At 42.5% G+C, this 25,213-nt stretch overlaps 1 protein-coding gene across 2 annotated transcripts; it reads right to left on the reverse strand.

The window, feature by feature from the left end:
• On the reverse strand, positions 1-24,577 carry pfkma (phosphofructokinase, muscle a). 2 transcript variants are annotated; one of them, XM_014135735.3, is made up of 22 exons: positions 24,355-24,577; positions 22,421-22,539; positions 20,559-20,632; positions 20,201-20,278; positions 19,448-19,637; positions 17,086-17,251; positions 12,842-12,995; positions 12,578-12,673; positions 7,658-7,750; positions 7,380-7,505; positions 7,067-7,131; positions 6,871-6,934; positions 6,598-6,744; positions 6,060-6,130; positions 5,791-5,878; positions 5,354-5,506; positions 2,698-2,862; positions 2,283-2,344; positions 2,013-2,124; positions 1,773-1,872; positions 1,158-1,263; positions 1-822 (listed from the first exon to the last, which is right to left on the reverse strand). In XM_014135735.3, the coding sequence occupies exons 2-22, from the start codon at positions 22,500-22,502 to the stop codon at positions 684-686; spliced, it is 2,331 nt and encodes a 776-aa protein (XP_013991210.1). In that variant the 5' UTR covers positions 22,503-22,539; positions 24,355-24,577; the 3' UTR covers positions 1-683. The 2 variants fall into 2 exon arrangements, with proteins under 2 accessions (XP_013991210.1, XP_013991211.1); XM_014135736.2 differs by lacking the exon at positions 24,355-24,577 and adding an exon at positions 24,328-24,346.
• Positions 24,578-25,213: the final 636 nt, after the last annotated feature.

The raw sequence follows: 25,213 nt of genomic DNA on the forward strand, positions 1-25,213 counted from the left end.
TTCAGTGAAACAAAACCATATTGATTTATCAGTCAAGTCACAGGCATTAGGTCGGGTGTAAGACAGGCTACTGCCGAGTGAAGAGCAAAATACACTTGTTAGGCTACATAACATACTAGCAAAATGTTCTAATCAGCGAATATGAGCAAACTAGAATAAAGATGATCACGAGCACTCACCTCAATTTAGCTAACATTTTCCCAGTCTAATTATTACCAAATATCCAAACGGAGATTCGGTGAAAACAAACATCTGACATTGATTCATCAAGACGAGTCCCCCCACACTTCTCGCAAAAAGAGCGCAACGGGGCAGTCACAATCAAAACAGTGATGAAATGAACACACAAGACTGACTTTAAACAATTTGGGAAGTGCATGTATTTTTCATTACTATTTGGTGGGCTGCTCCAATTGACCTGTTGGAGAACCCTGATATAGACATACATCAGAGGCGACTGGTTTGAGTAGCTATAGGTGGACTGCTCATTGTAGTGGCTGGAATGGAGTCAAACATGTGGTTTCAATATATTTGCGTTTGATACTGTTTCATTAATTCCATTGCTGTCATTACAATGAGCCCATCCTCCTATAGCTCCTCCCACCAGCCCTCCACTGACATACATGTAACTTAGAACAATTACTCTTCCTCCTCGTGTTTCGTGGGAGGAGATGCCTTCTTCATCAGTGCATCGACACCCTCTTCTTGATAACATGTTCCATGTGGGCATGCTCAGATGTGTCCAGGCTGATGTTGTATTTAGCAAGGATCTTCATGATTGGCCTCAGTTTCAGCCACCACGATGTTTTGGGGATGCGGTGCCTGGACAGGACAGCAGAGGGGGGTAGAGAAGCCTTAATAGGAATGTTAGGGAGATTTTGGCCCTGTCCAGGAACAACCACTAGCCCTTACCCCTAGACACTTGTGGAGATCTGAGAGGAGTGGATAGCAATATGGTGATACAGGTGCTAGGGTTCATGTCTGGACAAGGCCAAAATAAAAAGTGGTCCTTTGTAGCTCAGTTGTGTGTCTGCTAAATGGCAAATATTATTATAGAATAATCAGCAACTGCCACTTATTTTCAAGTTATGCGTCATATATATATATATATATATATATATTTTTTTTTTAAATATATATGATTTAAAGGATCTTACACAAAGTCTGTCTGTTCCTTCAGCTCAGCAAGAGGCTGGAAAGTCAGTGCTCTCTTCTTCATGCCCAGCACACAGGCAGAGTCAGGGGTGTTAGCGAAGATACGACCTGGAGAACAGGAGAAGAAGATTAACTGTCACAGAGACAGAGATTTAAAACCAAGTATACGAATTTGGGAGGTTAAAGCAGGGGTAATCTCACGTGGACAAACGCACATAACAGAGGATGGTATCGTAGCGTCTGTCTGGCAGATTTTCTACATCACTGATCATTTGGACAAATCACGATTTCACAGGCTTTCGAATTTCGGAAGAGGGGACATTTGGCCCATAGACTTGCCCGAAATATGCAGTGAGAGGGGGGTGGAGCTACCATCCTGCTTCAGCTCCTCATTCTAGTATATTTTCTAAGACGTCTGCCCCCAGAACTTAATCGAGCATCGAGCAGATTTTAGTTCTGGGTTTCCGAGATTAAAGCAAGGGATACAACGGACACAAAATGTATTATCAATGGACACATTTATTTTTTACGTCCTATCTGCTACGTATGTGTACATTACAATTGCCACTAAGACACATGGGCTATTTGGAGACATTCCACAAGCCTGTCTGTCTTACCGTGTCTATAGACCTCCTTGAGTTTCTCTGTTATCCACAAAACAGCCTTGGAACCCATCTTGGTGCCAAAGTTCCTGTCGAAAGGTGTTGGGGTGCCTCCCTGGGGAGAGGGAAGGTTGTATTACTGCATCTGAAGTCGACGTGCTGTATGTTCTGGTAAAGCTATAATATTAGGGACACTCTTCGACTATTTCTAATAGGGTGCCATTTGGGGATGCAGCCTTGTTACTGTTAACAGACCTGTTGCATGTGTCCCAGGACGTTCTTGCGGCAGTCAAAGATGCCCTTGCCCTCCTCAGAGTAGAGGGCGAAGATAAAGTCTGTGGTGTAGTTGGCATTGCAGTTCTCATTCCTGACACACAGAGGAATAATCAAAAGGTGTACAGATGAGATCTAAACATGAATGTAATGTGTATATACACTGTTGAAGTGGTATGGCAGTTTTGGGTTTTTGGAAAAGGTACAAGCATGGTAGATCATGAAATGAATGAATGAATGAATGAACCCCACCTGAGAATCAAACCTCTCTTCACGTCTGTCTTCATCTTCTGCACGAGATGCTCTACATTCATCTGTAAACCAGAGCCAGTCGGTCAGCACACATTTGTACCATGTAAACTATATAGAGGCCGGTATGTACCATGTATACTTTTATATAGAGGAGAAACTTAAGCCTAGTCCTGGACTAGAAAGCATGTTCAATGAAGATTCTCCACTGACAGCGCCTCTCCAGGAATAGTGTCCATGACTAAGCTTAATCTGTGTCCGGGAAACTGGACCAAAGATTTTCACAAGCTGACAGACTGGTGTAGTCTATGTATGTGTCTAAAGCTCTCTATGTCATGATAGAGACAAAGAGAGACAGAGAGAGAGAGAGAGAGCGAGAGAGAAACTGCAAGAAAGTGTGTATCCTGCTTCAGCTCACCTCCAGGTCTCTAATACCAAATTTGTCCTCATAGATGTATGCGGCATCAGCCCCAGCAGCCAGACCTGCCATGGTAGCCAGGTAACCACAGTACCCTCCTGCGGTCTCAATGATGAACACACGACGCTTGGTGCCTGCTGCTGACTGCTTGATCCTGTCACAGGTCTGAGGGGACAGGGAATAGAGAGGAGACGGAGTAAGGGGGAGACTGACAGTTTTACAGCATCAGAGTATGTGAGCTGAGCGGAGTGAGGAGTGGAACGTGCCCAATTTGTCACTGGAGCGTGGAGCCTTCTCGCCTGCTCCAATTTCGCTCCAAGTAGCGCTCACTTCACGAGCTCAGGGTATGCCCGTGCCAGCATTAATTCGTAGTCTACTTGTGTGCTGCTATAGCCCTTTGCTTTATCCACTGTCATGGAGTTCGCTAAATATTTTCATAAAGAAACTGATAAAACACACAGGTGCTAAATCAAGGTGACTTACAAAGATGAGGACCAAGAGCAAGAGAGGGAGTGCGGTGATGTAGGGTCCACAACTAAAGAATCATAGTGGAATCTGAAAAGACATGTATACTGAAAACATGATGGTGTACTTACTGCGTGCACATGCTAAAAGAAAGGAACGAAGCCGATAGATAACTAAGGTGGTCATTGTAGCAAAGTATTTCTAAACAAAAAATCTGATCTCTTAAACGTTTCGTTAATTTTTGTTCTATTTTCTATACAATAGGCCATAATTGATTTTGGCCCAATAGGCCTGGCATGTTCCCACGTTTAATGAGCTTTCCGTTTTGATCGGGTTATTTTGCCTAAAAACTTTTAGGCCTACCTATAGAAAAATTAAAAATAAACTCTGTATCCGTGCCCAGTCTGGCAAAAAGAGGCCAAAAGGGTGTTTATCATCCCCAGTGGCTCTGCAAGTGTAGAGAGGATATTCTCTACTGCTGGACTGCTCTCCAGGCAACATCACATGAGCCTGAAGCCACAGACTGGCCAAACTTGTGTTTCTAAAAATGAATTCAAAAGGCAATAATAAGTCATTTTTCATTTAATTTGTATTTAATTCTAAGTAAGTCAAAGCCTATATGCGTAATTTATAGACTATAATGATTTAATACAACGAAATGTTGTTTAAATGCTGAGCGCTTTATGTCCCTACCAGCCTACTGTTGCAAATGCTTCACAATGTTTTTCTTTGTAGGCTAGAGCCTTGAAATAATTGAAATACTACAGCCTAAATAATTCATTTTCGTTCCTTCTTAGGCTCCTGACCCATTTAGACTGTTTATATGCGGTTAACATGACATGTAGCCTATTTGAAATGGAGCGCAGGAGCTGATGAGCAGGATTTCCAACCACTCAATGCTCACATTCAGAATATGGAGGTTATGGTTTAGAGTAGACCATGTGCCCTAACTGTTATTGAGCTGGGCCATTAACATCTTTGTTTTTATGGGACAATTTCAGTTACAGCAGCACCTCCCTGTTCCAGTTTAAAACGTTTTCACCCTACTGAACATGACCCAGGTGTTGGTGTTACTTATGGTGATGGTGTTCATGTATTACGGTACTGACCACGGCGATGGTGTTGATATGTTACATTTCTGATCGTGGTGATGGTGTTGATGTATTATGGTACCGACCGAGACGATGGTGTTGATGTATTACAGTGCTGACCGAGGCGATGGTGTTGATGTATTACAGTGCTGACCGAGGCGATGGCGTTGATGTATTACAGTACGGACCGAGGTGATGGTGTTGATGTATTACAGTACTGACCGAGGTGATGGTGTTGATGTATTACAGTACTGACCGAGGTGATGATGTATTACAGTGCTGACCGAGGCGATGGTGTTGATGTATTACAGTACTGACCGAGGCGATGGTGTTGATGTATTACGGTACCGACCGAGGCGATGGTGTTGATGTATTACAGTACTGAACAAGGCGATGGTGTTGATGTATTACAGTACCGACCGAGGCGATGGTGTTGATGTATTACAGTGCCGACCGAGGCGATGGTGTTGATGTATTACAGTGCCGACCGAGGCGATGGTGTTGATGTATTACAGTGCCGACCGAGGCGATGGTGTTGATGTATTACAGTGCTGACCGAGGCGATGGTGTTGATGTATTACAGTGCTGACCGAGGCGATGGTGTTGATGTATTACAGTGCTGACCGAGGCGATGGTGTTGATGTATTACAGTGCTGACCGAGGCGATGGTGTTGATGTATTACAGTGCTGACCGAGGCGATGGTGTTGATGTATTACAGTGCTGACCGAGGCGATGGTGTTGATGTATTACAGTGCTGACCGAGGCGATGGTGTTGATGTATTACAGTACTGAAGAACGCGATGGTGTTGATGTATTACAGTGCTGACCGAGGCGATGGTGTTGATGTATTACAGTACCGACCGAGGCGATGGTGTTGATGTATTACAGTACCGACCGAGGCGATGGTGTTGATGTATTACAGTGCTGACCGGGGTGATGGTGTTGATGTATTACAGTACCGACCGAGGCGATGGTGTTGATGTATTACAGTGCTGACCGAGGCGATGGTGTTGATGTATTACAGTGCTGACCGAGGCGATGGTGTTGATGTATTACAGTACTGACCGAGGTGATGGTGTTGATGTATTACAGTACTGACCGAGGTGATGGTGTTGAGGGCTGTGTCAGCGCCGATACTGAAGTCTGAGCCGGGGACGTTGTTGGAGACAGTGGCGGGGATGACCACCATGGGAATGCACAGCTCTTCATACTTATCTCTGCCCTGCACCAGCTCCAGACCACCCATATACGCCTGGGAGAGGGGACAGGAGGAGAGAGGAGTGGAAAAAGGGGAGGGAAGGAGAGGCGAGAGGAGGGAGAAGAGCAGCAGGGGTTACAATACTGAGGTACCGGGCTTATGTGTCTTTTGTAGTTACATGTGAGATTCCACATAGACATTACATTTACATTTTAGTCATTTATCAAATTCTCTCATCCAGGATGACTTACCTACGTTTAGAACATTGACTGGTGATTGTAAGACAACCACACATTAAAGAAGACATGCATGTGATGAGATAATCTTCCGACTCTTACCTCGAACCCTCCAATAATCACCAGAGAGTGGATATTGAATTTAGCGATAGTCAAGCTGATTTCCTCAATGTACTCAGAAGGAAGGACTCTTCAAATAAAGGACGATTTAGTTAGTTGTGTGAAATATCAGTGATTTACCGTATCACTGCCCCAAAAATGATTTTACATGTCAAAATGAGTTTTGTGTGCCCCTCAGTTCCACTCCTGCTGACAACACAAACTATTGCACTGTATTCATCCTGCATCCTAATAATCATTCTGAGTAGTACCTCTTGGTGCCCAACTCAGAGCCCCCCTTTCCAGTCCAGCCTGACACTCCAGTCCAGGTGATAGGCTCGATCTGTGGAAGACAACAAAGTCAAGGGGTCAAGGAAGTGAGGTTTCCAGATTCACTGGACAAGAGTTACTGTACCAGGCAGAGGAGGCTGCTGGGAGGAGATATAGGAGAACGGGCTCATTGTAATGACTAGAATGGAATACATGGAACGGAGTCAAACGTGTGGTTTCCATATGTTTGATACCGTCCACCTATAGCTCCTCCTGCCAGCCTCTTCTGGTACCAGGCCACACTTATTCTATATTTAGATAAGAGATGACCTGGATCTGTACTCACAAAGCATCCAAGAGTGTTGATCTAGGATCAGTTGAGCCTTTTAGATGTTGCATGGACAAAAGGGACCTGATCCTAGATCAGCACTCCGACTCTGAGACGCTTTATGAATATGGGCCCTGATAAAAAGAGGAGTTTTGGCTGAGAGGAATGGGCTCTGCTTAGTTCGCAATGTGTAGCACGTAGGGTGTATATACCTTTCCTTGAGCGAGACCCTCGAACCCGTCATGAACGGCCAACATGTTGTGTCCCTGAATGATGCCGATCCTCACTGCAGAACGCACGGCAGCGTTCATACCAGCACATGGAGCACCAATGTTTACTATAGCCACGTTAATGTTGCTCTGAAGAGGAGGAGAGGTAGAGAGGAGAGGTGACAAGAAGAGAATGGTGACACATTTCTGTCAGTGCTAGAGTCTTAACTAATTTAACAAAACTCATGTGTTCATTGTGTAGCTGTTGTTCCCCACCTTGGTATCTGGAGGGTTGATGTGGGCCAGCATCTTGTATGTGTTCCAGTTGTTTTCAAAGCTCCTGGACACGGCCAACAAAACAGTGATGTGTTAGTAGACTGTGATAAAGTTCATATGTGACATCCGAGTGAGTAGTTTCAGTAATAGTGAAGCCATTGTAAGAGTGGTAAAAGTAGGGTAGTGTTGTTCTTACTTTCCTCTGAGCTTGATTGCATCCTCCCATCTCTTCTCAGCCATGGCAGTGGTCACATCCTTAGTCTGCGGGGGGGGGGGGGGGGGGGGGGGGGGGAGGAGCGAGAGATCATTAATGCAAATTTACATAGAAGTTGAATCATCTGCCGTCTCAGTCCATGTCATTGTTTTTCTCTGCCATATAATAATCAAAACCCTTTAGTAGTCAATTGAATTCTTGTTGAAATTTAACGGCAAAAGTGCTCAGATCTATGATGAACCCATTTGAATGGCACACATACAACATTTGATGTGGCTTAGTGACTGATACTGACCACTTGGACACACTCCATGAGGGGCAGCCTGACGGCCTGGTTACCGGACAGACTGACCACACAGGCCGGGGTCTCTGGAGTGGCCTCCAACAGGGCCATCACAGCCTCCACACCCATCCTGCTGCCCTAGGGGAGAACACACACCAGGGTTAGACACACATCACGGTGTGACATCACCATGACCACTTCCACACCCATCCTGCTGCCATGGGGAGGAGGGAGAACACACACATCACACATTTAGACATGTTCATACGCACAGAGACAGAGAGACCTACCAGGATTCTGTCGAAGGCTGAGGGAGTGCCGCCTCTCTGCACGTGTCCCAGGACAGTGGTACGGGTGTCAAAGCCCAAATTCTTCTCCACCAGCTACAAATGTAAGAAGCACACACAAAGAGCTGTTAGCAACTGGCAGTTTAACCGTATTCAACACTGACAATGCAGTAGAATCTTAGCACTTTAACTCTGAGGTATTATTTGGGAAATCGGCCCTATTGTGGGCTAAAATATGCTGACACATTGTTCTGTCAGTTTTATAGTCTTTTAAGTAATTTAATGTGTTAATTGTGTAGCTGTTGTCCCCCCTTGGTATCTAGAGGGTTGTTGTGGGCTAGCATCTTGTGTGTCTTCCAGTTGTTTTCAAAGCCATCTTTTTGTATGTGTGTGTGTTGCCTTCTTGATGCTGGAGTGTTTACGGACATATTCAACCTCTCCCTATCCCAGTCTTTTGTCCCCACTTGCTTCAAGATATCCACCATTGTTCCTGTACCCAAGCAAGCTAGGGTAATTGAACTAAATAACTATCGCCCTGTAGCACTCACCTCTGTCATCATGAAGTGCTTTAAAAGGCTAGTCAAGGATCATATCAACTCCACCTTACCCAACACCCTAGACCCACTACAATTTGCATACCGCCCCAACAGATCTGCGGACGACGCAATCGCCGTTGCACAGCACACTGCCCTATCCCACCTGGACAAAAGGGATACCTATGTGAGAATGCTGTTCATCGACTACAGCGCTGCCTTCAACACCATAGTGCCCTCCAAGCTCAACACTATGCTCAGGGCCCTGGTTCTGAACTCCGCCCTGTGCAACAGGGTCCTAGACTTCCTGACGTACCGACCCCAGGTGGTGAGGCTAGGCAACAACACCTATGCCACGCTGATCCTCAACACAGGGGCCCAACAGAGGTGTGTGCCCAGACCCCTCCTATACTCCCTGTTCACCCATGACTGCATGGCTTTGCACGACTCCAACTCAATCATCAAATTTGCTGACGACATTAGTGGTAGGCCTGATTACCAACAACAATGAGACAGCCTACAGGGGAGGAGGTTAGAGCCCTGGCGGAGTGGTACCAGGAAAAGCCATCCACATCGACAGGGCCCGCAGTGGAGAGGGTCAAAAGCTTCAAGTTCCTTGGCGTGCACATCACTGAGGACCTGAACACTCTTAGTTGCTGCAGAAATTGACCCACTATGCTGTTTATTTTCTGCATCTATGTAAAAATTGTAATAAAAAACATTGTTTTCCGGTTAGGAATTTTTCTTAACGTTAAGGATCCCAATTTCGTTCAAACGTTTTAACAGTCACACACCTAGCCCTTCACAAACTTCGACAGATGCACCATTGAGTGCATTCTGTCGGGCTGCAACACGGCCTGGTACGGCAACTGCACCACCTTCAACCACATGGCTCTCTAGAGGGTGGTGCGGTCAGCCAAACACATCACCGGGGGCACGCTGCCTGCCCAAAAAGATCATTAATTAAGGACCTCAGACACTCAAGCCACGGTATGTTTACTTTGCTACCACCTAGCAGACAGAGACGGTACAGGTGCATCAGAGCCGGGACGAGAGACCGAGAAACTGCTTCTATACCAGGCCATCAGACTATTGAACAGCCATCACTAGCTGGCTACCTGCCAGACACTCAGCCCTGCACCGTGAGACTAATGGCTCATGTATAGAGTCATTGAACGCTGGTCACCTCATATTCTGTTTATATACTGTTGTTTACTCACTGTGTATGTACAGTGCATTCGGAAAGTATTCAGACCCCTGAACCTTTTCCACATTTTGTTACGTTACAGCCTTATTCTAAAATGGTTGAAATAAATAAAACATCTTAAACAACACCCCATAAAGATAAAGTGAAACCAGATTTGACATTTTTGAAATTTATTAAAAATAAAAAACAGAAATACCTTATTTACATGAGTATTCAGACCCTTTGCTATGAGACTCAAAATTGAGCTCAGGTGCATCCAGTTTCCATTGATCATCCTTGAGATGCTTCTTCTTGATTGGAGTCCACGTGTGGTAAATTCAGTTGATTGGTCAGGATTTGGAAAGGCACACACCTGTCTATATAAGGTCCCACAGTTGACAGTGCATGTCAGAGCAAAAACCAAGCCATGAGGTCAAAGGAATTGTCTGTAGAGCTCCAAGACAGGATTGTGTCGAGGCACAGATCTGGGGAAGGGTAGCAAAACATTTCTGCAGCATTAAAAGTTCCCAAGAACACAGTGGCCTCCATCATTCTTAAATGGAAGAGGTTTGGAACCCCCAAGACTCTTCCTAGAGCTGGTCGCCTGGCCAAACTGAGAAGGGCATTGGTCAGGGAGGTAACCAAGAACTCGATGGTCACTATGTCAGAGCTCCAGAGTTCCTCTGTGGAGATGGGAGAACCTTCCAGAAGGACAACCATCTCTGCAGCACTCCACCAGTCAGGCCTTTATGGTAGAGTGGCCAGACGGAAGCCACTCCTCAGCGGCAGGGACTGTGAGACTAGTCAGGATCGAGGGAAAGATGAACGGAGCAAAGTACAGAGAGATCCTTGATAAAAACCTGCTCCAGAGTGCTCAGGACCTCAGACTGGGGCGAAGGTTCATCTTCCAACAGGACAACGACCTTAAGCACACAGCCAAGACAACACAGGAGTGGCTTCGGGACAAGTCTCTGAATGTCATTGAGTGGCCCAGCCAGAGCCCAGACATGAACCTGATCGAACATCTCTGGAATGTCATGACTCTCCTGGTCGAGGATCGAAGGCCTCAGATCAGCTTGGCAAATGGCCGACAGATAGCCGGGGGGGCTTGGCCAGTTTTATGACACTTTCACACCCTGTCGTAAATCAAGTGAGAGAGAACTCTCCTTCTGGCTCTCTAGTAGCAAGATTGGAATGACTTTGTTAGAGAGAAGATTTTGCCGCCAAAACTATAACACCCAAAGAGTGAAGTTTGGAACGAATGTTAAGATTAGATCCCTATGGACCAAAGAATAATCCTGTCATATTGCTTTCCAAACTATATAACGAAAATACTGTAACTTAGGAAGGAAACACATTCTAGCTTTCAAGTTTCCATCCAATATGATGTTAATACAATATGAAGATTGATGAAACTATTTTTGTTAAGATATGAATGTGATTTTGGTTTTGTAATGAGATAATATTTTTTCATGTCCGTTGCACATTAACTTAGCCACGCCCCTAATGAGGTCAGAAGAGCATATCAGTGATGGAACCACCTTTCCAACAGGAGTGGTTGGAAACTCTGAAAAACAGACGAGGGGAGAAGATGACCTCCGCTACAAGAACAGAAACATTCACAGTCTGCAGCTGTGCATGTAAAAGTGGTCCTACAACTTTAACTAAAGACACGAGGTGGGAAGGAAGAAATCCCATCTCAGACAATCACTGGTGCATCTTCGTCTGTTCTATTTGAACCCTCCACTACCAGAGAAGCTCTACAACTAAGAAGGACATTGTGATCTCTGGTGGACAAGCCAAGCCTTACACCAAAGCGTGAACTACAACTACCCCATCCCCATAGAAGGGTTGATTGGTTCAACAGAGAGAGGACAAACAAAGACATCTACGCGTAAATATGTACATTGCATTTCTTATCCGAATGGGCGGTGGTTAGGGTGCTAATTATTCAAATTATTGTGAGCATAGTTTCCAAATGTACTTCCAAATGTAAGTGTTGTCTCTCTTTGTCTCCTCCTCTCTTTATGTAACAAGGTGTCATATCATGTCAGTCCACTAGGGCCTTTAATATGTGTATTCTGTGTTATTATTTAGTTAGTTAGTAAATAAATAATTAAATCAACTGGTGTAGTATTGAATGATCAGAAAAGGCTGGGGTTCTTGCGGATTCAAGAGGTCGGCGACGTTCAGAATGAGACTGATATGAGGTAATGATTATTAAGTTATTGATGTAAGAGATATCTATATATCTTTAGAATTTAATTCGGGAGATGGTAACTCGTTAAACAACTTTTCCCGTGGTGCCCCAAATTCCTAATAAGTTAATTGTTACATGATTAATTTAAATCGGATGACAATTATATAGTTAGTTGATTCGATATATAACGGTCATCACGTTAATGTAAGTCAGGTCACGACAGGAGAGACTTGAAAATAGCTGTGCAGTGACACTCCCCATCCAACCTGACAGAGCTTGAGAGGATCTGCAGAGAAGAATGGGAGAAACTCCCCAAATACAGGTGTGCCAAGCTTGTAGTGTTATACCCAAGAAGACTCGAGGCTGTAATCGCTGCCAAAGGTGCTTCAACAAAGTACTGAGTAAAATACTTATGTAAATGTGATATTTCCTGGGTTTTTTTGTTATTCATTTCTAAAAAACAGTTTTTGCTTTGTCATTATGGGGTATTGTGTGTAGATTGAGGGGGAAAAAACAATTTTATCAATTTTAGAATAAGGCTGTAACGTAACAAAATGTGGAAAAAGTCAAGGGGTCTGTATACTTTCCGAAGGCACTGTTCTCATCCTAATACTATTACTGTACGTACCATTTCCTTTTCCAAATTATATACCATCTATACACATCACGGATTTATATTCTGGATTCTCACACATGCTCACTCTAATATAGCTATATATCTGGATTGTTATTTCTTGTTTAGATTTTTCTTGTTTTGCAGGAATTGTATTGTAGTTGCGAGACGTTCTACTGCACTTTTGGAGCTAGTAACGTAAGCATTTCGCTGCAGCTGTTAAAAACACCTGCAAATCTGTGTACGTGACCAATTAACTTTGATTTGAAGTAACCTCGTTCCAAGAGAGTGAGCCGGTTGGTGGATGAAGCAACACTAAAAGAGGTTCTAAAATAACAAGCAAACAAACTAATTTCAACTGTGAGGTCCAGTAATATGAGGGAGAGCTTGCCTTCTTGATGTCTTCAGAGCTAATGGGGTTTCCGTCTCTGTCCATAGCACCCTCAGCCACAATAATCACATTCAGACGAGATCCTCTGGCTCTTTGCTGTCAGAGACCAAAGACACAAGATGTCAGCTTGATGATTAGCTACCAACGATGGAAACCGATGAGTGGGATTAAAAATGATGTTGTAATGTGGTGTGTTTAACAAGTAATTCAATATGGATAAAGGAATCTTTCAGGTCAGAAGTCAGTCTGTGCATGTAAACCTACATCAGCCAGTCTTCTGCACAGATGCCCCTCCCATCCCTCATCTGGGGGCATCTCTGGGATGAACACCCAGTCAGCACCGCAGGCTAGAGCAGTCACCAGGGCCAGGTAGCCACAGTGTCTACCCATCACCTCCAGGATGAAGGTCCTCTGGTGACTGAGGCGAACAACAGAATAACCATCTTTGTTATAAACCAGGTTCAGAGGAGAAAACTGAAACGGGGTGTGTGAGCGACATAGTGCTGAGTGATTAACCAACATGTATTTATTTATTGTTATTAAACAACTGACAGACATAAAAAGAAAAGTTTTTGAACACCTACTCATTCAAAAGGTTTTTCTTTATTTTTACTATTTTCTACATCGGAGAATAATAGTGAACACATCAAAACTATGAAATAATACATATTGAATCATGTAGTAATCAAAAAAGTGTTAAACAAATCAAAATATATTTTATATTTGAGATTCTTCAAATAGCCACCCTTTTCCTTGATGACAGCTTTGCACACTCTTGGCATTCTCTCAACCAGCTTCATGAGGTAGTCACCTGGAATACATTTCAATTAACAGGTGTGCCTTGTTAAAAGTTAATTTGTGGAATTTCTTTCCTTCTTAATGCGTTTGAGCCAATCAGTTGTGTTGTTACAAGGTAGGGGGGTAAAACAGAAGATAGCCCTATGTGATAAAAGACCAAGTCCATATTACACTGGTCCCGTGTGGCTCAGTTGGTAGAGCATGGTGTTTGCAACGCCAGGGTTGTGGGTTTGTTTCCCACGGGGGACCAGTACGGGGGGAAAATAAATAAATAAATAAAAATTATGAAATATATGAACTGTATGCATTCACTACTGTAAGTCGCTCTGGGTAAGAGCGTCTGCTAAATGACTAAAATGTAAATGTAATATTATGGCAAGAACAGCTCAAATAAGTAAAGAGAAACGACAGTCCATCATTACTTTAAGACATGAAGGTCAGTCAATACGGAAAACTTCAAGAACTTTTAAAGTTTCTTCAAGTGCAGTCACATAAACCATCAAGCGCTATGATGAAACTGGCTCTCATGAGGACCGCCACAGGAATGGAAGACCCAGAGTTAGCTCTGCTGCAGAGAATACATTCATTAGAGTTACAAGCCTCAGAACTTGCAGCCCAAATAAATGTTTCACAGAGTTCAAGTAACAGACACATCTCCACATCAACTGTTCACAGGAGACTGTGTGAAACAGGCCTTCATGTTTGAATTCCTGCAGAGAAACCACTAGTAAAGGACACCAATAAGAAGAAGAGACTTGCTTGGGCCAATGGACATTTCTCATTTATTTAGAATTCAAGGCGCACTTAACCAGCATGGCTACCACTGCATTCTGCAGCGATACGCCATCCCATCTGCTTTGCGCTTAGTTGGACTATGATTTGTTTTTCAGCAGGACAATGACCCAACACACACCTCCAGGCTGTGTAAGGGCTATTTTACCAAGAAGGAGAGTGATGGAGTGCTGCATCAGATGACCTGGTCTCCAAAATCATCCGACCTCAACCCAATTGAGATGGTTTGGGATGAGTCGGACTGCAGAGTGAAGGAAAAGCAGCCAACGAGTGCTCAGCATATGTGGGAACTCCTTCAAGACAGGTGAAGCTGGTTGATAGAATGCCAAGAGTGTGCAAAGCTGTTATCAAGGCAAAGGGTGGCTATTTGAAGAACATAAAATATGCTTTGTTTAACCTCTTGGGGCTAGGTGGGACGCTAGCGTGCCACCCGTGGTGCACTCCATCAACAGCAGGTGCATTTCAAGAGCGGCAAATTTGAATCCAAATAAATGTCAAAATTCAAATTTTTCAAAAATACAACTATTTTACACCATTTGAAAGATAAACATCTCCTTAATCTAACCACGTTTTACGATTTCAAAAAGGTTTTACGGCGAAAGCATAAATTTAGAGTATGTTAGGACAGTACATTTACAAGAGTTGTGTGTAATGTTTTGTCAAGTCAAAGACAGGGTCACCAAAACCATAAAACCAGCTAAAATGATGCACTAACCTTTTACAATCTCCATCAGATGACACTCCTAGGACATCATGTTAGACAATGCATGCATTTTTAGTTCTATCAAGTTCATATTTATATCCAAAAACAGCGTTTTACTATGGCATTGATGTTGAGGAAATCGTTTCCCTCCAATAACCGGCAGTCAAGTCAGCGTCACAAATTAAATAATTAAAATTAGAAAACATTGGTAAAATATTATATTGTCATTTAAAGAATTATAGATTTACATCTCTTGAACGCAATCAACTTGCCAGATTTAAAAATAACCTTACTGGGAAATCACACTTTGCAATAATCTGAGCACTGCGCCCAGAAAAATACGCGTTGCGATACAGACTAGACGTCATGTTGGGGAGATCTAAAATCGAAAATACTATGTAAATAATCCATTACCTTTGATTCTCTTCATCAGATGTCACTTCCAGGTATCACAGGTCCATAACGAATGTAGTTTTGTTCAAAAAAGCTCATCATTTATGTCCAAAAATCTCCGTCTCGTTAGCACATGATGTAAGCCAGCCGGACTTCTCGTCATGAACGAGGGGAAAAAATATATTTCCGTTCGTTCAAACATGTCAAACGTTGTATAGCATAAATCATTAGGGCCTTTTTTAACCAGAACATGAATAATATTCAAGGTGGACGAATGCATACTCTTTTATAACGTATTGGAACGAGGGTACCCATCATGAACTCGCGCGCCAGGTGTCTAATGGGACATCATCGTTCCATGGCTCTTGTTCGGTCAGATCTCCCTCCAGAAGACTCAAAACACTTTGTAAAGGCTGGTGACATCTAGTGGAAGCAATAGGAAGTGCCAAAATATTCCTAAGCCCCTGTGTTTTTCAATGGGATAGGTTTAAAGTCAATACAACACATCAGGTATCCACTTCCTGTCAGAAAATGTCTCAGGGTTTTGCCTGCCAAATGAGTTCTGTTATACTCACAGACACCATTCAAACAGTTTTAGAAACTTTAGAGTGTTTTCTATCCATATATAATAAGTATATGCATATTCTAGTTACTGGGTAGGATTAGTAACCAGATTAAATCGGGTACATTTTTTTTATCCAGACGTGCAAATGCTGCCCCCTAGACCCAACAGGTTAACACTTTTTTGGTTACTACATGATTCCATATGTGTTATTTCATAGTTTTGATGTCTTCACTATTATTCTACAATTTAGAAAATAAAGAAAAACCCTTGAGTGAGTAGTTGTTCTAAAACTTTTGACCTGTAGTGTAGGTTCAAGTACTTGAATTCCATTTAGTTCTGTTTATTTTTTTGTGAGCCCAACAGTGTCGTTTGCTCTAGAGAGAAATCAAATCATTCACTAAAGAAATCAAGTCAAGAACTATGTGAGATGCTGGGCTGAAGGGAGTTGTAATTTTCATTAAGCAAATACTCAACCTAGTTCAGTGCAGAAACATGGTAATTAACTACAATGACCATAATCCATTGCCCCTGTTCCTTCCGGCTTGAACAGAGACGGATACACTCTTATGCCTGCTAAATTAGGTTAGATACACACAGACCGCATGAGAGAGGAACGTACACAACAGAACAATGAGAGGGATAGAGATAGTTCGTGAAAGTATGCCTTGGCTTATCTACTTTGAATAACAGTTCAAATGATTTAGGGTCGACAGCTCTGCAGCATAAATAGGACGACTAAAAACAGTACAGAGATAACGTTAGATGGATGTCTGGCTGGCTGGCTGGCTGGCTGCTACTGCCTTAGCAGAGATGAGATGATGACTATAAGGAATACAAAAAAATAAAGTCATCAAATAAAAACTAAGTAATATACACAACTGAAATATTTCATTATTTCATAGTAATTTCCTATTTTTCTATTGATTTATACCCAATGGACCTGACAGAGACAATGGGATATTTTCTATGTTTTAGCAATTGAAAAACCTCTAAAATAATTTTAATGTCATTATATCATAATGCATTTAGTGTTTAAAAAAATGATTGAAATGGAAATAGAAAACCATGATTCTTTTTTTATAATCCAACTGAAACCGAACCAACCTTTAAAAAGCACTATTCGCTCAGCACTAGATTGTGCATGCGTGTGTGTCAGGCTGCCGTTTATGGAGTGTGTCCAAGTTGTTACTTACAGTAATTAAGCCCATTGTGTGCGCACAGTTGCAAATTTGCGTGACAGTGATGACCTCTCCTCACCTCTGTGCGGTAGTGGTGATGGCATCCACCACCTCTATGATGCGGTGCAGAGCAGAGTCAGTCCCGATGGTCATGTCTGTCCCACAGAAGTCATTGTCGATAGAACCCACCATGCCTACGATGTTCAGGTGGGACGATTTACGGGCCTCGTCATCTGTAATTTTACCTGGAGAGCAACCATGGTAACATAGTAGTCAGTCATACACTGTCAGTCATATTCAGCAGCCGTTCCAGCAAAGTAACCAGACCTTGGCTTAAATAGTATACAGTTGAAGTCGGAAGTTTACATACACCTTAGCCAAATACATTTAAACTCAGTTTTTCACAATTCCTGACATTTAATCCTAGTAAAATTTCCCTGTCTTAGGTCAGTTAGGATCACCACTTTAATTTTAAAAATGTGAAATGTCAGAATAATATTAGAGAGAATGATTTATTTCAGCTTTTATTTCTTTCATCACATTCCCAGTGGGTCAGAAGTTTACATACACTCAATTAGTATTTGGTATCATTGCCTTTAAATTGTTTAACTTGGGTCAAACGTTTCGAGTAGCCTTCCACAAGCTTCCCACAATAAGTTGGGTGAATTTTGGCTCATTCCTCCTGACAGAGCTGGTGTAACTGAGTCAGGATTGCAGGCCTCCTTGCTCGCACACGCTTTTTCAGTTCTGCCCACACATTTTCTAAGGATGAGGTCAGGGCTTTGTGATGGCCACTCCAATACCTTGACTTTGTTGTCCTTAAGCCATTTTGCCACAACTTTGGAAGTATGCTTGGGGTCATTATCCATTTGGAAGACCCATTTGCGACCAAGCTTTTACTTCCTGACTGATGTCTTGAGATGTTGCTTCAATATATCCACATAATTTTCCTACCTCATGATGCCATCTATTTTGTGAAGTGCACCAGTCCCTCCTGCAGCAAAGCACCCCCACAACATGATGCTGCCACCCCCGTACTTCATGGTTGGGATGGTGTTCGTCGGCTTGCAAGCCTCCCCCTTTTTCCTCCAAACATAACGATGGTCATTATGGCCAAACAGTTCTATTTTTGTTTCATCAGACGAGAGGACATTTCTCCAAAAAGTATGATCTTTGTCACCATGTGCAGTTGCAAACCTAGTATGGATTTTTTATGGCGGTTTTAGAGCAGTGGCTTCTTCCTTGCTGAGCGGCCTTTCAGGTTATGTCAATGTAACCGATGTGAAATGGCTAGTTAGTTAGCGGTGGTGCGCGCTAATAGCATTTCAATCAGTGACTTCACTCGCTCTGAGACTTGAAGTAGGGTTTCCCCTTGCGTTGCAAGGGCCGCGGCTTTTGTGGCGCGATGGGTAACGGTGCTTCGTGGGTGTCAGTTGTTGATGTGTGCAAGGGTCCCTGGTTCGAGCCCGGGTTGGGGCGAAGAGAGGGACGGAACCTACACTGCTACATCAATACAGGACTCGTTTTTACTGTGGATATAGATTATTTTGTACCCGTTTCCTCCAGCATCTTCACAAGGTCCTTTGCTGTTGTTCTGGGATTGATTTGCACTTTTCGCACCAAAGTACGTTCATCTCTAGGAGACAGAACGCGTCTCCTTCCTGAGCTGTATTACGGCTGCGTGGTCCCATGGTGTTTATACTTGCGTACTTTGGTTGTACAGATGAACGTGGTACCTTCAGGCATTTGGAAATTGCTCCCAAGGATGAACCAGACTTGTGGAGGTCTACAATTTTTTTTCTGAGGTCTTGGCTGATTTCTTTTGATTTTCCCATGATGTCAAGCGAAGAGGCACTGAGTTTGAAGGTAGGCCTTGAAATACATCCACAGGTACACCTCCAATTGACTCAAATGATGTCAATTAGCCTATCAGAAGCTTCTAAAGCCATGACATCATTTTCTGGAATTTTCCAAGCTGTTTAAAGGCACAGTGAACTTAATGTATGTAAACTTCTGACCCACTAGAATTGTGATTCAGTGAATTATAACTGAAATAATCTGTCTGTAAACAATTACTTGTGTCACGCACAAAGTAGATGTCCTAACCGACTTGCCAAAACTATAGTTTATTAACAAGAAATTTGTGGAGTGGTTGAAAAACGAGTTTTAATGACTCCAACCTAACTGTATGTAAACTTCAGACTTCAACTGTATGTTTTCTTTCAAATACTTTCATTGTGCTTGACTGAGTTTTCATGGCACCATGGAACCAATGGAATAGCCTAAAAAGTGCAAACTTGCCAATCTGGCACTCCAGGCAGACTCAATCAAATGCTCAAAGAATTTTGGAAGAAAACAAATACTGTTTGAACCCATGTCTGCAATACACTCAGTTCTTAGGGCTTTCCTATGGTTCCCAGGGTTCGGGGGCTCAGTCTTACCGGCTTTGACCAGGTCGACCAGCAGAGTGGCCCACTCCTTCCTGAACTGGTTAGCTCCGGTCAAGCTACCGTCACCCCCAATCACACACAGGTTGGTGATGCCCAGCTTGACCAGGTTCAGGGCAGCCTTCATGCGGCCCTCCCTGGCTCTGAAGTCCATGCAGCGGGCACTGCCGATGACCGTGCCACCCTGGTAGAGAGAGACTCATAGAATTACAATAAATAATGGACAAAGTTGTGGACTGCAATTTGGTGGAGCCTGTTAAAAATCATTGAAGACCCAGATGGCCGAAACAACAGTGTTTTTTAAACTTTTCTAAACGTGAAACGTGATCTTTAGTGATGCATGTGAATCTTGCATCTCATCTGCAGCTCAACTCTAGGTCGGTTTGAGCACTGAGAATATGTCAGGCTGTCATTAAAGAGAGGCAGCTCTGTAATCACACCCTGCTGGGATCTTTCCATGGTGTCTGGTCACATCCAAACTCAACTTAAAACACCCTGTGTACGTGGATGTCAGCTTGTATTACTGGAGCCGGCCCCTGCTCTCCCTTAGTTACAGTAGACATCATCTATCCATCTATGAACACTTTTGGTTGTGTGTTTGTATCCGTCTCTAATATTAAAATACACCAGTACTCTTGGTTTCTTGCCATTCATTTACTGTAATACCCTCTCTAGACAATGACAGCTTATGACAGTTGTGTACTGTATTGGCATCAGTGCTTGTGAGTGTGTGATAACAGGACTCACCAGTTGCAGCATCATGGACACACTCTCCCAGGTGGCCAGTTTGATGTTGTCTCCTCCATCCACCAGACCCTGGTAACCCTGCACACATCATGCACACAAATACAAACTCCATTATCTTCTGAAATGGGAAACACCATGCTACTGCAGCCACACATCTTCTCTCTCAATGTGGGTTGTGATAGAATCCATTTTTGGGGGTATTTCTTAAAACTTCAGTCAGATAAATCACAATGGTAATCGGGATAGAATGGATAGTAGAGGACTCTATGGGTGATCAGCAATGACAGGCAACACATTATCAAGTGAATAAACTTGGATAACAGAACTGTGATTCTATCATTCTACTGTATGACTTTACCTCATGAACAAAGTAGACCTTGGCTCCGGTGTAGATACCAACTCTGACTGTGGCCCTCACGGCCGCGTTCATACCTGATAGTCACAGATAGACAGACAAACATGGGTTTACAGGATTGACTGAAGGCTTATACATGCTTATAACAAGTTATAAAGTCTTACACCTGCAGGCTTTCAGTAAAGTGCAATGCACAATAACGAGCAGCTTGTCAAAGCCAAACTGTGACATACAAAGGGCCACATCTCACAGTGGCAGTACAGTAGTTAAGGCGTAAAACAACCCCTTTAACGAATACTAACATTAAGACTAAATCAAGTTTACATTTGAATTTCAGCATTGTCATCAAACACATTAATATGACTTTTATAGCCCATAAGTGGCTTGATACCCATATATCGATGCTTTATACACATATATTTTATGTATATCAAGCATTGACATATGGGTATCAAGTCCCTTGATATTTCTGTTTTGTGCTCAGAGTATTTTGGATACAACATCCGGCTGACACATCCAAAATGGCTCATGAACTTATTTTCAGAATTGGAATAGAGAGGTGTCATGTCTGTAAACATATCTGTAGACTGTACTCTATCTTCTCTCCATGTTCAGAACACTAAAGGCCAAGATGTGTGGGTGCGTGTTGTGATTGGTTGGTTGGTAGACAAGCATGGTACGGGACCGTCTCTTGTTACAGTAGAGCAGCTGAGAGAAGAGCGTGGCCATAGCCTCCATACCATGACGTTCCACAAAAAAAGGTCAGAGGGTCTAAAATTAACACCAAATTAGAGGGGGAGACGGACGGGGAATAGGCAGGAGATAACAGCGGGTTAGAGAAAAGGTTATGGGACACATTTGGAATCATCTATCTAGCAATGTTTTTAATTTTTAAATTGATTTAACCTTTATTTAACTAGGCAAGTCAGTTAAAGAACAAATTCTTATTTACAATGATACAACATCAGTCATAATATATATTGTTTTATAGCCACTACACCCTATACCTAGCCACACTGGCAATGTCTCTTGCAACAACTTAGTAGAGATCTGTCCAAATAAATACAATGTAATGATATTTACTGGTGGGCCAGCTAAGGTATTCTGTGAATTTAAAGTATAAACACAGTCAGCACTACTGAAATGTAGTTATATGACATTGCCAGTAAACTACAGTCTCACTTTACTCTACTTTTTTTTGTCTCTCAACAATCATGGAGTAGTACAGCAATTTGAAGCATAAGTTATGCAACTTCAAGATAAGAAGTATACTCTGCTAGGAAAAGATGCAGGACAACAATGTTTGTGTAGATATTGCCAATTTCAGATCCTGGTCAAGTTGGGTAGTTAAGTTATGTATCGGGTGTCAGCTTAAAAGGTCCCGGGGCTCTAAGGGTACAGGAAAGCTATCACGCTGTACTCATCACGTCGTCCTCACTGCCCTGCCCACCACAGTAAAGTTAAAACCTAAAAGCTAAAGACATTCATCAACTCCTGACACCTGGCCTCTGGGACTAAGTGACCATGAAGACACATACTTCCAGAATCTAACTGGCATAACTGATCGCTCAGTCGCCCAACACTTCTTTGGCTGCTTTTAGCTTGCTTTGGATGTTCTTCAGAGATAACTCCAGCCCTAACTCCAGCCCTAACTCAATAATTCAACTCGGGGTGTTGAGTTAATATAAACTGGGATGATTTGATATCACCTACAGAGCTGGAGGTCCTCACAGTCAAATCCAGACTATTTCAGTACTAACACTGACACACACCACACACAAAAACCTACACACACAGTTACAGGTACACAAACAGTTACAGGCACACACACACACTGCCTCTCTGACGTCACCAACACTTCTTACCTTGGGCATCACCACCAGACGTCAGCACGGCTATAGACCGGCCGATGCCCATCTTGGTTGGATCCATGCTTGTATGTGACATGGTGTCCACAGGGCTCCACACCAACTAGGTGGTGGCACTAAGGAAGGAAAGAAAAAGGATAGATTGGCTGCTACCCTGTTTCTCAAGAGAGAATGGTAAGGCCACTGGCTTTATAAGGACACTGCCCCATAGCCCTGCCCCGAATCACTCACACACACACACACACACACACACACACACTTGTATAACTGACCTTGTGGGGACACACAATTCAGTCCCATCAAAATCATATTTTCCCTCACCCCTAACCTATTCCTAACCCTAGCTCCTAACCCTAATTCTAACCTTAACCCTCTAGAAATAACATTTGACCTTGCGGGGACTAAAAATGTCTCCAGTTGGTCAATTTTTGTTTGTTTACTATTCTGGTCCCCACAAGTATAGTTAAACACATCCGCACACACACCTCATGACTGAACTAAATATACATCACAGTGACTGTCACCTCCTAGAGGGCACAGTAACAGAACATATGATAGAATGTAGGCTACATTTAAACATGCTTGAGGGATTAAAATGTGAACATTTAAAACTGTAATAAATTATAATACATTATAATCATATAATTTATCTCTGAGACCAGAGACCTTGAACGGCCCCTGTGTTCCAAAGAAATAACAAATGCGACTCTACCCACATCAGGATACTGCTAGTAGACTGCATGTCTGTTATGTTTTGGTACACCCAGCACAGATGATATGAGAGAACCATGATAACATAGAAACTGTAAGTCACCATTAGGTCAAAATTGACATTGATATGCGTAAGACTGGTCCCAAAGTAAGGACAAAGGCCATAGCCTTAGAGTTGGTAAGACACACAAACAGATCTGGGACCAGGCTAGGTAAGCCCACCTACATGAATGTGGCAATCAAAAGACACTGGCCACAGATAGAGATGACCCAGCACACTATCTCTACTGTACATCTCTCTGTTTCAGCAACAGACAGGGTACATTTCAGATAACCAGCAGTAGAAGAATGCTTACGTGATCATCATGTATTCCTCACCCAGTATGTGTTACATATACTATAGTCTTGCTGGTCTCCACCACCCCCAGTCTCAGAGATACAGTGGCTGTGGGAAGAGATTACTTGCTTCCTGAAAACACTGTCTTTAAAGTAACTGTCCAGTGTTTCCAGATTTCTGTTAAATATGACCTATAATTTATTACAATATGCATGAAATTGTTTTCCTTCCAAAAATGTTTTAATTAAGTATGTTTAAAAGCAGCTTTTATGTGTTGGAATGGTGTGGGCGTACCCCAACGACATAATGGGTATACCAGTCATTAAAAATATTCATGCGAGTAGACCTGTAACAATGAACGTAGCCTTAAGATGCTTTTTGGAAACCGGTCCCAGTTTGACATACAAGTTTAAAACATTTTATTTATTTTTTTAGCTTTTTCTCTCCAATTTATGCTTTGGCCACAAATACAAGTATAGGACGAGTCAACAACATTATGAGTATGAGTTAACATAATATACACTTTTAAGTGAGATTTTCACTAGACAGATACTTTAACTTTAGTATGGCCCAGTAGAAATTCAGGGAATGTTAAGTTATTTGTCAATCACCCGTAGACACACATAAATTGTAATCTGTCATGAGGTTGTGGGGCAGAAAAATTCAGATGAAGACACACGAAATCTTTTAACATGCCAAGCGGTACAGTAGCCAAAGCCAATGGTATGAGCTACAGGTCGCGTACAACATTGCAGTCGCACACTAAATCTCCCAAATACTTTTGTTGTGTTTTACATGTTACTAACTGAATCAATATGACATGACTGCAATGTAGACTGCAACGTAGATGACGTACCATTAAATAATTGGTAAACGTGTGTACCGTGACTATTTTTCAGATGTCTGGTGTGTGATGTCTGGAACGCGACCAGTCTTGCTCTTCTTCAGAAGTGGTAGCACAGGCCAGAGTATTTATTCATCTGTTATGCGGTATAGCCCAGTTAAAGGGACTGTCTTGAGGAACAACATACTCCCCCGCTAAAGGCTTCAGATTCCAGATGGCATTTCATACACAGCGCTAGAAAGAGTCAGTTGACACAGAGAGCTGGATTCAATTCAGGTTATAGCTCGATTGAAATGTAGAGGCAATGATCCCGCCTTCGTGGACTGCATTCACGGTAAACGCAGCGTCGGCTCAATCTGAAATTACCTTTACATTTTAACGCGGATCTTCTTGGTCATCATTGTAAATAAGACTGGTTAAATAAAAATGAAGAGACACTAGTCTGGCTCTTGCGAGATTGCTGTAGTTGACACTGTGCATTAGAACCTAAAAAGCTCTATTACAGTAAGTATAGTTTCCAACGAGCTTTACGACCATGTCATAATAAAACTCACAAAACATGCATCTTACGACAGTTTTACACATACTGAAATCTACACAATCTGATTTTGGCCTCATTTGTTTAGTGTTTAACATGAAACAATGCTGACATCGATATTGACTCAGATTTATGAAAAATTACTAAATCAATTAAATCTACATATTGCCCTTATCATTTCCAGAAGATCATTTAATTTAAATATTTGTAACATTGATCAAGCCACAGATTCCCAACAGTGTCCAAATGGGTTCAGTAGTCTAGAAAATATCAACATTGATTTGACAATTCATTTTCTGTGTTTGATTCAAATGAAACACTTTTAATGTCACATTCTTGGATACTGTAAATACTGGCAAA

This window comes from Salmo salar, chromosome 13 (genome assembly GCF_965601325.2).
Source record: "Salmo salar chromosome 13, fSalSal1, whole genome shotgun sequence".
Taxonomy (NCBI): domain Eukaryota; kingdom Metazoa; phylum Chordata; class Actinopteri; order Salmoniformes; family Salmonidae; genus Salmo; species Salmo salar.

Excerpts from the sequence above, each read along its gene's own strand:
- pfkma (XM_014135735.3), bottom strand. The coding sequence starts at position 22,502 with ATGTCACATACAAGCATGGATCCAACCAAGATGGGCATCGGCCGGTCT. Across the intron at positions 12,674-12,841 it reads TGTGCAGAAGACTGGCTGAT|CAAAGAGCCAGAGGATCTCG; the intron begins GTAGGTTTACAT and ends GGTCTCTGACAG. Across the intron at positions 6,745-6,870 it reads TCAACCCTCCAGATACCAAG|AGCAACATTAACGTGGCTAT; the intron begins GTGGGGAACAAC and ends CCTCCTCTTCAG.